General features: G+C 40.0%; 1 protein-coding gene across 1 annotated transcript in view; it reads right to left on the reverse strand.

Moving 5' to 3' along the window:
• LOC128652670 (calpain-5) overlaps window positions 1-16,539 on the reverse strand; it is a 341,308-nt gene that overhangs the window by 148,846 nt on the left and 175,923 nt on the right. Inside the window, exon 3 of the mRNA XM_053705600.1 lies at window positions 4,651-4,782. Coding sequence (XP_053561575.1) covers window positions 4,651-4,782 — 132 coding nt within the window. The remainder of the gene's footprint in view (window positions 1-4,650; window positions 4,783-16,539) is intronic.

Consider the following 16,539-nt stretch of genomic DNA (forward strand, 5'->3'; position numbering starts at 1 on the left):
GTCTGTCAAAAGATCTAAAATAAGGGGGGGGGGGAGTCTGCAGAGGCTTAGATACAAGATAATCACAGAAGTAAAAAGTATATTATTATAACCGTGTTGGTTATGCAAAACTGGGGAATGGGTAATATGTAACTATCTTTTTAAAAAGAAATTCTGAAGTAGACAGTCCCTTTAAACACAGCAAGGATTAGTAATTTAAAAATGATATGTTCTAATGAACTCTAACATGTATATTTTACATTAGCATGTCCCTTTAAGTTAGATGTCATTGCTTATAGGTCTCCAGGATTCTTCATTCCTTTACATTACTCACTTGCTGAAATAAACAGTGTTGTGTGTGTGGTTCTGTACAGGCCTCAGGTCAGAGCTTAGGAAATCACAATTTGTATTAATCATAACAAAATACACTCAGGAAGAAGGGCACCCGGCTCCAAGCAACTGGGCAGGAAAGCTGAACTAATTAATTCTCCAAGGACGTTCCTGACGTACGTGTTCTGAACCTCCAGGGGTGTTTAAAGGTGAGCAAACTAGGAGGAGATTATTATGCACAATACAATCGCGATGATGCCAACTCTGCCCCTTATATTTACTGCATGCAATTTGTGTATAAGTACTGAATTTTAAAGTAACTTTCTCCCAGTCTGCTATACAAAAAAAGAGTTAAAGGGATATACAATTGTATTAGTACAAATCAGCATTAAAGGACTAGTTAATACAGTAGATTTGCACAAACAAAAGCCTCATAAAAAGACAATGCAATAGCACTTAGTCTGAACTTCAAATGAGCAGTAGAATTTTTTCTGACAAATTTCAGTTATGCCTATTTCCATATCATGTAACAGCCATCAGCCAATCACAAATGCATATACTTATATTCTGTGAATGCTTGCACATGCTTAGAAGGAGCTGGTGACTCAAAAAGTGTAAATATAAAAAGACACAGTGCACATTTTGTTAATGGAAGCCTATTGGGAAGTTGATTAAAATTGTATGCTCTATCTGAATCATTAAAGTTTCATTTTGACTTGAGTGTCCCTTTAAAAAAAAAAAAAAAAAAAAAAAAAAAAAAAAAAACACGACTGTTTAAAAGTCTAATTTTTCTTTTCTTATCCCAATATTGGCATCACGTGCCCAGAAGTTGTGCCAATTTCTCAGCTCGCTCCAGTAATTGACGTGTTCTACACAGACTGTGCCCTAAGTATACCTACCAAATCAGCACCAGTTCATCCGCACTGGCCTCATGTATGCCGCACAGATTAGATCTGCATTGCAGAGTGCTTCATAATAGGATGCTGGGGGTCTACCTCTATTCCAAATCTTTAGAACTGGAATTACTGTGCAAAAACCTTTGATAGCATCAGTTTCTGAAATTGGGCTGCCCAGTCTACTGTAATGTTTTTGTGTGGTGCTTACTACAAGTAGAGGTCCTACTCAACAGGTGCATCATTTGTTTTTGGGCCTCAGAAAGTAACTCAGTAGTAAGCAATTGTAATAATATACAACCTGCTTGGTATAATGATTTTTAGTATCTCTCTCTCTATTGTCGTTTATGCAGGTAAAGTTAGCTCATTTATTTAGGAACTTTTGAATATGAAGAACCGTTGCATCAAAGCCCATCAAGGGCAAGCAATGACCTAAGATGACCAAGGACCACTGATTGCACCCATCTTGTTGAGCTGTCTAATGTGGCCCTGATAACACCGCACAGGAGAGGCAAGGAGGAGACAAAAAGAGAAGCCAGCTCGGTTGTTGAGAGGAAGACGGACGAGACATGACCTCTCACCTCTGCCCTGATATGCTGTACTTTATCTGTTGGAACTTCTAGGGTATAACAGGAACACAGATTGCAAGACAAGTTCATGTTGGGTCTGCCTACTTTGCCGCAAAGAAAACTGCTCTGATACAGAACAGTAGAAAGATGGCCCTGCAACCTGCATTAAAAAAAGCTCCCCCACATATGGATTGTAGACATTCTGCACATGGCTATGTATAGGCTGGTAGCTCTGAGCCCCAGCACATGGGTCCTGGCACCCCTGCACCACTGGTAGTTCCGCCCCTGCACCACCACTGGTAGTTCCGCCCCTGCACCACCACTGGTAGTTCCGCCCCTGCACCACCACTGGTAGTTCCGCCCCTGCACCTGCTGCACCACTGGTAGTTCCGCCCCTGCACCACTGGTAGTTCCGCCCCTGCACCTGCTGCACCACTGGTAGTTCCGCCCCTGCACCACTGGTAGTTCTGCCCCTGCACCACTGGTAGTTCCGCCCCTGCACCTGCTGCACCACTGGTAGTTCCGCCCCTGCACCACCACTGGTAGTTCCGCCCCTGCACCTGCTGCACCACTGGTAGTTCCGCCCCTGCACCACCACTGGTAGTTCTGCCCCTGCACCACCACTGGTAGTTCTGCCCCTGCTTAGTGCCACTGAGCAGAAATCAGATATTAGCAATTTGTTATCCAAACAGAAGTTCCACACTTCCCATTAAAAAAATTAAACCTTAGAACTAAACATTTTGTAAATTCTAGTATATATATATATTTATATTAATTAAAGTTAGCAATGCTAACCAATTTCCTAAGTACTTTTTACCAGAAAATGCAATTATAATCTAATGTTATTATGACTCTATCTTTAGTACAAGTCTGAGTACAATGTAATGTAAACACCAAAAAATAAAACCCAGCAGCAAGCACCAAATAACCTTTTGTAAAGAAAGATAATTCTATATTTGCAACTTTAAAACAATTCCATTGTACAGAGCCTTAACCAGCCACCACTTGAGGCTCAAATCTGACATTGTTCCAATGAAACAACCATTTTCATACACAGGTACAAAACCCCAAATCTAGAATTCCAAAATCTAAACAAATTCTGAAAGCCAAACTTTTAAATCAATATTTTTTTTGTAGATAAAATTATCAAAAAGTTTTTTTCCCAGTCATAAAATGCAAATAATAGTCTATATTTATTCAATACTACAAATATTAACCGATTAAAGTAATGTACTATGTTTCTGAGGGCACTAAGTATACAAAAGTATTAAACATGATATTAAACTACTTTAAAGGGATATGAAACCCAACATTTTTCTCTATCAGGATTCAGGTAGAGCATGCAACTTTAACTAATTTTCTAATTTACTTCTATTAATTTTTTTGGTCTCTTATTATCTTTGGTTGAAAAGTAGGGAGGAATGCTTAGGAAGCTGCCCATTTCAGGAACACTATTTGGCAATTATACAATACAGGTTGATTATACCTGAGAAAGACTGGTTTGAAGATCAGTCTCCCATCTAGTAGCATAACTGGGGAGAAATTTGAAAATCGAGAAGCCCATGTGAAAGGATACAATTCACAGCTTTTGCCTCAATTCCACTGAAGTTTTAAGGGCATAATTTCACAGTAACACATACATTGGAATATTAAAAAGGAATATTTCAGAGCCCCTTGCTTTTGAAAAGAGGAAAAGGGAAATTCAGGATTCACCAATTAGGTAGTCAAAGAGGAGGGGGGTTGAGGATATTTCTAGATGTAGTTTTATTTTCTACCAGGCAGTTAAAGTAGTTTTAGTTAAAGGGTTTAAAATAGTAAAATGTTTAGATATAAGCCAAGACTGATCTCCATTATTGGGGGTAGAATTAATATGATTCTCCAATTAAACCCACTGATGTGAATTTCCTCCTTGATGACAATTAAGAATTTGTATCATATGGGAGACAAGACAGTTAGTGTGTTTTGTAAGCTCAATACCTAGGTATTTTAAATTAAATGTTAGAAAACAGGTAGTTTGAGATCTGAGCTATTTCATTTTGGATTGACTGAATTGATATCAAGTATCTCTGATTTTGATATACTGATGAGAAAGGTGGAGAATACACCATATTTGTTTATTTTGTCTTCTAACACTGGTATTGATAGAGTAAGGGTTTAGTAATTGTGAGTAAAATAATGTCCTCAAAAAGGGATATTTTGTATTCTGTGGTACCTAAAGAGACTCCTCAAATTACAGGATTGTCTCAAATTTCAATAGTTAAGACAAAACAGTAGCAGATACAGGGAATATGCCGGCCTTGTGCAATTGTGGATAGTAAAGTAGTTGGACAGATCCATTTGCCCATGTATCAGACATCAGCCAATCACAGACAAGTATAGGTATACCCTGTGAGCATGTGCACATGCTCAGTAAGATCTTGTTCCCTAGAAAGTGAGCATATAAAAAGACTGAGCTAAATCTCATAATGGAAGTAAATTGGAAACCGTCTTAAAACTGCATGTTCTTTCTGAATCATAAAAGTTTAAAGTTTCCCTTTAAGGGAACACAATCCCTTTATCTAAGAAATAAAAAAGAGCTAGATGATGAGAAAAGAAACCACAAAATAGAGATGATACAATTTGGCAGTGGACCCATCATGACCAGGGGCGTTCCCTCTTGGTAATCGTTCAATAACAGTTGATACTTCCTGGGCAGTTATTGGGGAATCTACAAATTCCCAGAAAAGGAAATTGTGGGTATCTTTGTTTTATTAAGTTAAACATTTTTTATATAATTGAGCAAATAAAAATAGTCTTCTATAGATATTATGTAGTCACTATGAGAAGGAAAACATTTCACAGAGAACTTTATGGATGCTAGAAAGTGCAGAGTATCTTACCTTCTGCCAGAAAACATCCCGGGACGCCAGAGATGAGGAGGCGGCAATAAACCAGCAGTTGCCAACTTGACCTTGATGCAAATCATGAGAGCTGATACCATCAACGAAGAGATGAGGATCTCCGCAGATTTCCTGCAGTTATTGAACATGACATTGGTTACAAATATCCCATAGGCATTACACCAAAACAGGAAAGAAAAGGGTATTTCAGCAACTAGAATTAATTGAAGTGAATTAGGAGATCATTGGATCAAAAAACTAAAATAAACTAAATATAAAAATGCAGAAATTCTAGTCATAAACATACACACGAGTGATCATGTAGCATACAAAATAAACTTGACAATTAAATATAATTATAGCAGGAGATTTTTCTATTTGAGTAATAAGGATAGTAAGGTCCCTTTTTCCCTACAACCCCTCAAAAAAAAAAAAAGAAAAAGAGTGATACTGCTGCAAGATATATATCATGGAAGTTACATACCATCTAGTGATGATTTTTATATTAATTTCAACAGTGGAAATAGAGGGAGGGACCTTAAAAGGGACAGCAAAATTGTTATTGTTTAAAAATATAGATAATACCTTTATTACCTAATACCCCAGTTTTGCACAGCCAACATGGTTAAATACTTTTTACCATGTATCTAAGCCTCTGTTGACAGCCGCCTTATCCCAAGGCTATTTATTTATTTATGGACTTGTATTTTAGCCAATCAGTGCTGTGGACTGCACAACTACACGGGAGAGAGCACAATGTTCGCTATATGGCCCACATGAACTAGCAGTCTCCTGTTGTGAAAAGCAAATTAAAAAGCATGTGATATGAGGCTGTTTGTAGTGGCTTAGAAAAAGGGAGAGATTTAGAGGTTTAAAGGTTATAAAGTATATTAATATAACAATGTTGGTTGTGCAAAGCTGGGGAATGGGTAGTAAAGGCGTTATCTATCTTTATAAACAATAACAATTTTGGTGTAGACGGTCCCTTTAAAATAAGAAGTGAAAATACAGGCCCATTGTTCCTGAGAAGGTTAGTCTCCCATCTAGCAGTGCAAATGGGGAGACTTGGAAAAAAAAAATCAGAATATTATGTTTGCTGCAATAGTTGGTATTTGGTTAATTTAAAGGGACAGTCTACACCAGAATTTTTATTGTTTTAAAAGATAGATAATCCCTTTATTATCCATTTCCCAGTTTTGTATAACCAACACAGTTATAATAATATACTTTTAACCTCTGTGATTATCTTGTATCTAAGCCTCTGCAAACTGCCCCTTTTTTCAGTTCTTTTGACAGACTTGCAGTCTAGCCAATCAGTGCCTGCTCCCAGATTACTTCACGTGCACGAGCACAGTGTTAACTATATGAAATATGTGAACTAACACCCTCTAGTGGTGAAAAACTGTTAAAATGCAATCTGAAAGAGGTGGGCTTCAAGGTCTAAGAAATTAGCATATGAACCTCCTAGGTTAAGCTTTCAACTAATACCACCAAGAGAACAAAGCAAAATTGGTGATAAAAGTAAATTGGAAAATTGTTTAAAATTGCATGCGCTATCTGAATCATGAAAGTTTACTTTGGCCTAGACTGTCCCATTGAAACTGAACAAATACTGAATATTTGCTAACATTTATATTTGTTTTTGTTAAAACAAATGTAAATGTTATCTTGCTGCAGGTGTCAATGTACAGAAAGTATGTGAGAGATCAGCACATACCAGCTCCAACACTGTGCAGGCTCCAGGGATAGAGACAGGTCCCAATCACAGTATAAGCAAACACAAAGCAGCAGCAGCACAGTGGCGTTTTTTTTTTGGGGGGGGGGGGGGGGCGACATTGGAAACCTTTTAGAGTTTGTGGCCAATCTAAATGGCTCTACTAAGTCTATTAAGTTTAAAATCACATTCAGTGAATCCAGAGTTGATTTCTTGGATACATCCGTATATAAGGGTGAGAATCAGCTATGTGCAGATTTATACAAAAACAGAATTTATGTTTACCTGATAAATTTCTTTCTCCAACGGTGTGTCCGGTCCACGGCGTCATCCTTACTTGTGGGATATTCTCTTCCCCAACAGGAAATGGCAAAGAGCCCAGCAAAGCTGGTCACATGATCCCTCCTAGGCTCCGCCTACCCCAGTCATTCGACCGACGTTAAGGAGGAATATTTGCATAGGAGAAACCATATGGTACCGTGGTGACTGTAGTTAAAGAAAATAAATTATCAGACCTGATTAAAAAACCAGGGCGGGCCGTGGACCCGACACACCGTTGGAGAAAGAAATTTATCAGGTAAACATAAATTCTGTTTTCTCCAACATAGGTGTGTCCGGTCCACGGCGTCATCCTTACTTGTGGGAACCAATACCAAAGCTTTAGGACACGGATGAAGGGAGGGAGCAAATCAGGTCACCTAAATGGAAGGCACCACGGCTTGCAAAACCTTTCTCCCAAAAATAGCCTCAGAAGAAGCAAAAGTATCAAACTTGTAAAATTTGGTAAAAGTGTGCAGTGAAGACCAAGTCGCTGCCCTACATATCTGATCAACAGAAGCCTCGTTCTTGAAGGCCCATGTGGAAGCCACAGCCCTAGTGGAATGAGCTGTGATTCTTTCGGGAGGCTGCCGTCCGGCAGTCTCGTAAGCCAATCTGATGATGCTTTTAATCCAAAAAGAGAGAGAGGTAGAAGTTGCTTTTTGACCTCTCCTTTTACCTGAATAAACAACAAACAAGGAAGATGTTTGTCTAAAATCCTTTGTAGCATCTAAATAGAATTTTAGAGCGCGAACAACATCCAAATTGTGCAACAAACGTTCCTTCTTTGAAACTGGTTTTGGACACAGAGAAGGTACGATAATCTCCTGGTTAATGTTTTTGTTAGAAACAACTTTTGGAAGAAAACCAGGTTTAGTACGTAAAACCACCTTATCTGCATGGAACACCAGATAAGGAGGAGAACACTGCAGAGCAGATAATTCTGAGACTCTTCTAGCAGAAGAAATTGCAACTAAAAACAAAACTTTCCAAGATAATAACTTAATATCAACGGAATGTAAGGGTTCAAACGGAACCCCCTGAAGAACTGAAAGAACTAAATTGAGACTCCAAGGAGGAGTCAAAGGTTTGTAAACAGGCTTGATTCTAACCAGAGCCTGAACAAAGGCTTGAACATCTGGCACAGCTGCCAGCTTTTTGTGAAGTAACACCGACAAGGCAGAAATCTGTCCCTTCAGGGAACTTGCAGATAATCCTTTTTCCAATCCTTCTTGAAGGAAGGATAGAATCCTAGGAATCTTAACCTTGTCCCAAGGGAATCCTTTAGATTCACACCAACAAATATATTTTTTCCAAATTTTGTGGTAAATCTTTCTAGTTACAGGCTTTCTGGCCTGAACAAGAGTATCGATAACAGAATCTGAGAATCCTCGCTTCGATAAAATCAAGCGTTCAATCTCCAAGCAGTCAGCTGGAGTGAAACCAGATTCGGATGTTCGAACGGACCCTGAACAAGAAGGTCTCGTCTCAAAGGTAACTTCCAAGGTGGAGCCGATGACATATTCACCAGATCTGCATACCAAGTCCTGCGTGGCCACGCAGGAGCTATCAAGATCACCGACGCCCTCTCCTGATTGATCCTGGCTACCAGCCTGGGGATGAGAGGAAATGGCGGGAACACATAAGCTAGTTTGAAGGTCCAAGGTGCTACTAGTGCATCCACTAGAGCCGCCTTGGGATCCCTGGATCTGGCCCCGTAGCAAGGAACTTTGAAGTTCTGACGAGAGGCCATCAGATCCATGTCTGGAATGCCCCACAGGTGAGTGACTTGGGCAAAGATTTCCGGATGGAGTTCCCACTCCCCCGGATGCAATGTCTGACGACTCAGAAAATCCGCTTCCCAATTTTCCACTCCTGGGATGTGGATAGCAGACAGGTGGCAGGAGTGAGACTCCGCCCATAGAATGATTTTGGTCACTTCTTCCATCGCTAGGGAACTCCTTGTTCCCCCCTGATGGTTGATGTACGCAACAGTTGTCATGTTGTCTGATTGAAACCGTATGAACTTGGTCCTCGCTAGCTGAGGCCAGGCCTTGAGAGTATTGAATATCGCTCTCAGTTCCAGAATATTTATCGGTAGAAGAGATTCTTCCCGAGACCAAAGACCCTGAGCTTTCAGGGGTCCCCAGACCGCGCCCCAGCCCATCAGACTGGCGTCGGTCGTGACAATGACCCACTCTGGTCTGCGGAATGTCATCCCTTGTGACAGGTTGTCCAGGGACAGCCACCAACGGAGTGAGTCTCTGGTCCTCTGATTTACTTGTATCTTCGGAGACAAGTCTGTATAGTCCCCATTCCACTGACTGAGCATGCACAGTTGTAATGGTCTTAGATGAATGCGCGCAAAAGGAACTATGTCCATTGCCGCTACCATCAACCCGATCACTTCCATGCACTGAGCTATGGAAGGAAGAGGAACGGAATGAAGTATCCGACAAGAGTCTAGAAGTTTTGTTTTTCTGACCTCTGTCAGAAAAATCCTCATTTCTAAGGAGTCTATAATTGTTCCCAAGAAGGGAACCCTTGTTGACGGGGATAGAGAACTCTTTTCCACGTTCACTTTCCATCCGTGAGATCTGAGAAAGGCCAGGACGATGTCCGTGTGAGCCTTTGCTTGAGGAAGGGACGACGCTTGAATCAGAATGTCGTCTAAGTAAGGTACTACCGCAACGCCCCTTGGTCGTAGCACAGCTAGAAGGGACCCTAGTACCTTTGTGAAAATCCTTGGAGCAGTGGCTAATCCGAAAGGAAGCGCCACGAACTGGTAATGTTTGTCCAGGAATGCGAACCTTAGGAACCGATGATGTTCCTTGTGGATAGGAATATGTAGATACGCATCCTTTAAATCCACCGTGGTCATGAATTGACCTTCCTGGATGGAAGGAAGAATAGTTCGAATGGTTTCCATCTTGAACGATGGAACCTTGAGAAACTTGTTTAAGATCTTGAGATCTAAGATTGGTCTGAACGTTCCCTCTTTTTTGGGAACTATGAACAGATTGGAGTAGAACCCCATCCCTTGTTCTCTTAATGGAACTGGATGAATCACTCCCATTTTTAACAGGTCTTCTACACAATGTAAGAACGCCTGTCTTTTTATGTGGTCTGAAGACAACTGAGACCTGTGGAACCTCCCCCTTGGGGGAAGTCCCTTGAATTCCAGAAGATAACCTTGGGAGACTATTTCTAGCGCCCAAGGATCCAGAACATCTCTTGCCCAAGCCTGAGCGAAGAGAGAGAGTCTGCCCCCCACCAGATCCGGTCCCGGATCGGGGGCCAACATTTCATGCTGTCTTGGTAGCAGTGGCAGGTTTCTTGGCCTGCTTTCCCTTGTTCCAGCCTTGCATTGGTCTCCAAGCTGGCTTGGCTTGAGAAGTATTACCCTCTTGCTTAGAGGACGTAGCACTTTGGGCTGGTCCGTTTTTACGAAAGGGACGAAAATTAGGTCTATTTTTTGCCTTGAAAGGCCGATCCTGAGGAAGGGCGTGGCCCTTACCCCCAGTGATATCAGAGATAATCTCTTTCAAGTCAGGGCCAAACAGCGTTTTCCCCTTGAAAGGAATGTTAAGTAGCTTGTTCTTGGAAGACGCATCAGCCGACCAAGATTTCAACCAAAGCGCTCTGCGCGCCACAATAGCAAACCCAGAATTCTTAGCCGCTAACCTAGCCAATTGCAAAGTGGCGTCTAGGGTGAAAGAATTAGCCAATTTGAGAGCATTGATTCTGTCCATAATCTCCTCATAAGGAGGAGAATCACTATCGAGCGTCTTTATCAGCTCATCGAACCAGAAACATGCGGCTGTAGCGACAGGGACAATGCATGAAATTGGTTGTAGAAGGTAACCCTGCTGAACAAACATCTTTTTAAGCAAACCTTCTAATTTTTTATCCATAGGATCTTTGAAAGCACAACTATCCTCTATGGGTATAGTGGTGCGTTTGTTTAAAGTGGAAACCGCTCCCTCGACCTTGGGGACTGTCTGCCAAAAGTCCTTTCTGGGGTCGACCATAGGAAACAATTTTTTAAATATGGGGGGAGGGACGAAAGGAATACCGGGCCTTTCCCATTCTTTATTAACAATGTCCGCCACCCGCTTGGGTATAGGAAAAGCTTCTGGGAGCCCCGGCACCTCTAGGAACTTGTCCATTTTACATAGTTTCTCTGGGATGACCAACTTTTCACAATCATCCAGAGTGGATAATACCTCCTTAAGCAGAATGCGGAGATGTTCCAACTTAAATTTAAATGCAATCACATCAGGTTCAGCCTGTTGAGAAATGTTCCCTGAATCAGTAATTTCTCCCTCAGACAAAACCTCCCTGGCCCCATCAGACTGGGTTAGGGGCCCTTCAGAGATATTAATATCAGCGTCGTCATGCTCTTCAGTATCTAAAACAGAGCAGCCACGCTTACGCTGACAAGGGTTCATTTTGGCTAAAATGTTTTTGACAGAATTATCCATTACAGCCGTTAATTGTTGCATAGTAAGGAGTATTGGCGCGCTAGATGTACTAGGGGCCTCCTGAGTGGGCAAGACTCGTGTAGACGAAGGAGGGAATGATGCAGTACCATGCTTACTCCCCTCACTTGAGGAATCATCTTGGGCATCATTGTCATTATCACATAAATCACATTTATTTAAATGAATAGGAATTCTGGCTTCCCCACATTCAGAACACAGTCTATCTGGTAGTTCAGACATGTTAAACAGGCATAAACTTGATAACAAAGTACAAAAACGTTTTAAAATAAAACCGTTACTGTCACTTTAAATTTTAAACTGAACACACTTTATTACTGCAATTGCGAAAAAACATGAAGGAATTGTTCAAAATTCACCAAATTTTCACCACAGTGTCTTAAAGCCTTAAAAGTATTGCACACCAAATTTGGAAGCTTTAACCCTTAAAATAACGGAACCGGAGCCGTTTTAAACTTTAACCCCTTTACAGTCCCTGGTATCTGCTTTGCTGAGACCCAACCAAGCCCAAAGGGGAATACGATACCAAATGACGCCTTCAGAAAGTCTTTTCTAAGTATCAGAGCTCCTCTCACATGCGACTGCATGCCATGCCTCTCAAAAACAAGTGCGCCACACCGGCGCGAAAATGAGGCTCTGCTTAAGCTTTGGGAAAGCCCCTAAGGAATAAGGTGTCTAATACAGTGCCTGCCGATATTATTATATAAAAAATACCCAGATAAAATGATTCCTCAAGGCTAAATATGTGTTAATAATGAATCGATTTAGCCCAGAAACAGTCTACAGTCTTAATAAGCCCTTGTGAAGCCCTTATTTATGATCGTAATAAACATGGCTTACCGGATCCCATAGGGAAAATGACAGCTTCCAGCATTACATCGTCTTGTTAGAATGTGTCATACCTCAAGCAGCAAGAGACTGCACACTGTTCCCCCAACTGAAGTTAATTGCTCTCAACAGTCCTGTGTGGAACAGCCATGGATTTTAGTTACGGTTGCTAAAATCATTTTCCTCATACAAACAGAAATCTTCATCTCTTTTCTGTTTCTGAGTAAATAGTACATACCAGCACTATTTCAAAATAACAAACTCTTGATTGAATAATAAAAACTACAGTTAAACACTAAAAAACTCTAAGCCATCTCCGTGGAGATGTTGCCTGTACAACGGCAAAGAGAATGACTGGGGTAGGCGGAGCCTAGGAGGGATCATGTGACCAGCTTTGCTGGGCTCTTTGCCATTTCCTGTTGGGGAAGAGAATATCCCACAAGTAAGGATGACGCCGTGGACCGGACACACCTATGTTGGAGAAAAGAGCATTAACCGTAACAACTTGGTGAAGTATGATAGTGCCCACCAAGGGCCCCTGTTGAATTCTCTGCCTTACAGTCAACTGTTAAGAGTAAGAAGAATTGTATTTGATCCTAATCTAGTTGAAAGTTGATTAAAGGAGATGGGTTGGCTGTTTATTCACAGGGGTTACCCTGAGGAACTTATCAATAACAACATTGATAAAGATTTGGCATTAAATAGGGAGGACCTATTAAAAGAGAGGAAAATTGGTAGACAGCATGATAAGAATAAGGACTGATTAGTGTTTCTAAGCCAATATTATAAACAATCTAGACAAATACAGAATGTAATCAGAAAACATTGGCATATTCTTAGGGATTGTAACCCTTTGGTTACGGAGTTCAGTCAATATCCTATGCCTGCATATAGAAGATCCCCCTCCATTAAGGATGCCCTCATTAAGAGTGATATTGGTAGTGCTAGGACTGGTGGATCCAGATACATTACTGATAAGAATAAAGGCTGTTACCCTCGTCTGGGATGCTTTCGTTGCAGCACTATTATCAAAGGTCGTCAATTTATTCATCCACATACTGGGAGAAAATTTGATATAAAAGATTATTACACTTCAGACTTTATTATGTATTTAATTAAATGCCTGTGTGGCTTACTTTATGTTGGAGAGTCCACCAGGAAAGCTAGAGAACGCATGAATCAACATAAGTCTAATATAAGGAGGGGTGACGAGGAAGCCCCGGTCTCTAATCATTTTGTTAAGGCAGGACACCAAAATTCCCAGCTAAGATTTCAAATAATAGAGAGGATAGAGAGACCCAGGAGAGGGGGTGATAGGGAGCGAATTTTAAAGAGACGTGAGGCATTCTGGATATTTAAATTGGATACCTTACATCCAAAGGGTCTTAATAGGGACCTGGATTGGTCATTGTTTCTTTAAAAGGTTTTAATCTGTGACTATTCTGGCTAGGATTTTCATGTTATTAATAATCTATGAGAAATGTATTGCATAATGTGAATTGATATCCTTTGCCGTCATATTTGTACCCCTGTTGAATTGTAGTTTAAAACATGTAAATATAGGTCTGACTATTTGTAAATATATATCCTGTAATTTGTCACATTTACCAGTGGGTGGCGATGTAGAGTGATTTTTTCCAAGATTGATCAGGGTTGGTATTCTTAATATATGCACTTTTTGGAATGTAATGACAGCTGTATGCCAATAGATGGCAATATGTGGTAATTGTTGTGATTGATTCACTTGTGAATTTTTCCACCTGAAAGGTATAAATATAATGACCCACCATGTTAGAATTGTACACATGACTATGGGGTGAGCCCCGAAACGTTGTATTTTGTTTCTCTTTTGTCCTAAATAAAAGATTCTTTTTCACTGGTAAAAAAAAAAAAGAAAGAAGATTAGCGTGGCCACTGCATACACTAAAGGACTAATCCTCCTGGAATATATGAAGAAGAAGCGGAGTAGCGCAGCTTCCTAGCACACAATTTGTATTACACCTAATTTAAAGAATAAGAATAACGAATATACTACTGAATTTCATTAATATCTATTCTATCACATTTCCTTACATTAAACACCCTCCTTGACCCATTGCAATCTAGATTTTACCCCAACACTCCACAGGCTACCAACGACCTATTTACAGCAAAATCAAAAGGCCAATTATCTCTGCTAATCCTCCTCGATCTGTCTGCAGCCTTTGATACGGTTGACCACCCTCTTTTGCTCACAGCCCTCTCATGGTTTTCTTCCTACCTTTCTAACCGTACCTTAAGTGTAGCCTTCTATGGGGCATCCTCTGCCACGTTACCACAAGGCTCTGGTCCCCTTCTCTTCACAATCTACACATCATTAAGGTTCCTTAATAAAGTCAGGTTTTAGTATCATTTGTATGCGGATAACAGCCAAATCCACCTCTCTTCACCAGAACTATCTCCTTTCTTGCTAACGTGTGTCACTAACTGTTTTTCTCATATATCATCCTGTATATCCTCTCACTACCTTAAGCTAAATATCTCCAAAATTGATCTTCTAATTATCCCCCTTCATCTAAAATCTCCACCCCCCATTTTTCTATAACAGTCGATACCTCCATCATTACCACTACCCGCATGTCTGATGTCTTGGGGTCACATTTGACTTCACATTCAGTCTTTGGCCAATTCCTGCCACTTCCACCTTAAAAATACTCTAAAATTAGACATCCCCTTACACAAGACACAACTGAGATTTTAATCCACACACTCATCCTTTCCCGCCTTTACTTCTGCAACTCCATCCTCTCTGGTCTCCCCAGCTGCTGTCTAGCTCCTTTACAATCCATAATGAATGCCTCTGCCAGGCTCATCTTCCTCACACGTCGCTCTTTATCTGCTGCACCTCTGTGTCAATCCCTTCACTGGCTTCCTCTTGCCTCCAGGATTAAACACAAAATCCTCACTCTGATATACAAAGCCCTTAACTGCACTGTTCCCCCCATTATCTCAGACCTCATCTATCTCCTGTCGCCTTCGATCTGCTCATGACCTCCTCCTCTCTTGTTTCCTCCTCACATTCTCGTCTACAGGACTTCTCCAGACTGGCTCCTATCTTGTGGAACTCTCTGCCTCGCTCTACAAGACTCTATCTTCTCTACAAATAACTAATAATTATTATTATTCTTTAAATTAATTAGTGTATTCTTACAGATATTAATTTAGTTAAACCAAAACAAATATCCAAATATTCATCACGAATTTGCATTTGTGACAAATCTAATGCACAGCTCTATTCAAAATGTAATGTTAAAAAAAGTGTGAAAATCTATTATATATTTATCATGTGCTGCGTCCGAAGGGGCTAGTTCCTATATCTATATTGATTAACAAGTCTGGCAAAATGTAGGTTTATTCAGCACTGTGATATTGTTTTATATCTTCTTTTAGCGGAAACAAGTACTATGTACCATGAAACAAATTTACATAGACAATTTGTATTAAAGTTATCTAGAGGCAGATGATAAAACACCTGGGTATTAAGATCAACACCTGTGGTCACTTTTTCCATTTAGACCTTTGGTCAGAATGATGTTGTGCATCTCATTAGCTTTAACGAGCTAATTAACAGCTAAGGTATACACCTTGTTATTAACCGTTATACTATACACAAAGGGACAGTGTGTTAAATTGGACCCATCTTCATATGACATTTTTTATTATCAAAAATCATTAAAAACAATTTATTCTTACTTGACAAATTCATTTCTTTTTTGGTAGTGAGAGTCCATAATAACAACCATTAGAAATATCTATAAACTGCACAAACTAGAAAAATATTGACTCATTTACATTTGTCCCTGCACAACAAAAGTAACATAATATGTAGCATAAAAAAGTCTAACAGACCTTAAATGGCCAGTAGACAGACACTGTACTTGAAAATGTTCATTCTGTCATCCACATCAAAGTGCAGCATTTAAACATATAGGCTCTTTTTATTACTGGAAATATGAAGTAAAAGCTATTTAAATGTAAACAAATATAAGAATCCATTGTGCACTTCCTACTAATGCTAATTGGCTGACAGTTCCCACATGGTGATTGGTTGATAGGTAATTCCAACAAATGTTTCATCTACGTATCAGCCAATAAGCATTAGCAGGAACTGTACAACTCATACAGTTATAAGACATCATTTTGAGTACAATGTCCCTTTAACTGCTGTTGAAATCCATACTTATATAATGAATGTGTAATAGCAAGGACTTAATCTGCTCAATTAGAAGAAAGAATAGGGAGAGATGCAAGTTCTGCAGTAGAGAGTGAGCATAGCAAAATGGATGGCGCAATTCAATACTTAAAGGGACATGAAACCCAAAACTTTTCTTTCATGATTCATATAAAGAATAGAATTTTAAACAACATTCCAATTTACTTCTATTTTTTAATTTGCTTCATTCCTCAGATATCCTTTGTTAAAGAAATAGCAATGCACATGGGTGAGCCAATCACACAAGGCATCTATTTGCTGCCGCAAATCAGCAG

The sequence above is a fragment of the Bombina bombina genome, chromosome 3, assembly GCF_027579735.1.
Source record: "Bombina bombina isolate aBomBom1 chromosome 3, aBomBom1.pri, whole genome shotgun sequence".
NCBI classification, from domain to species: domain Eukaryota; kingdom Metazoa; phylum Chordata; class Amphibia; order Anura; family Bombinatoridae; genus Bombina; species Bombina bombina.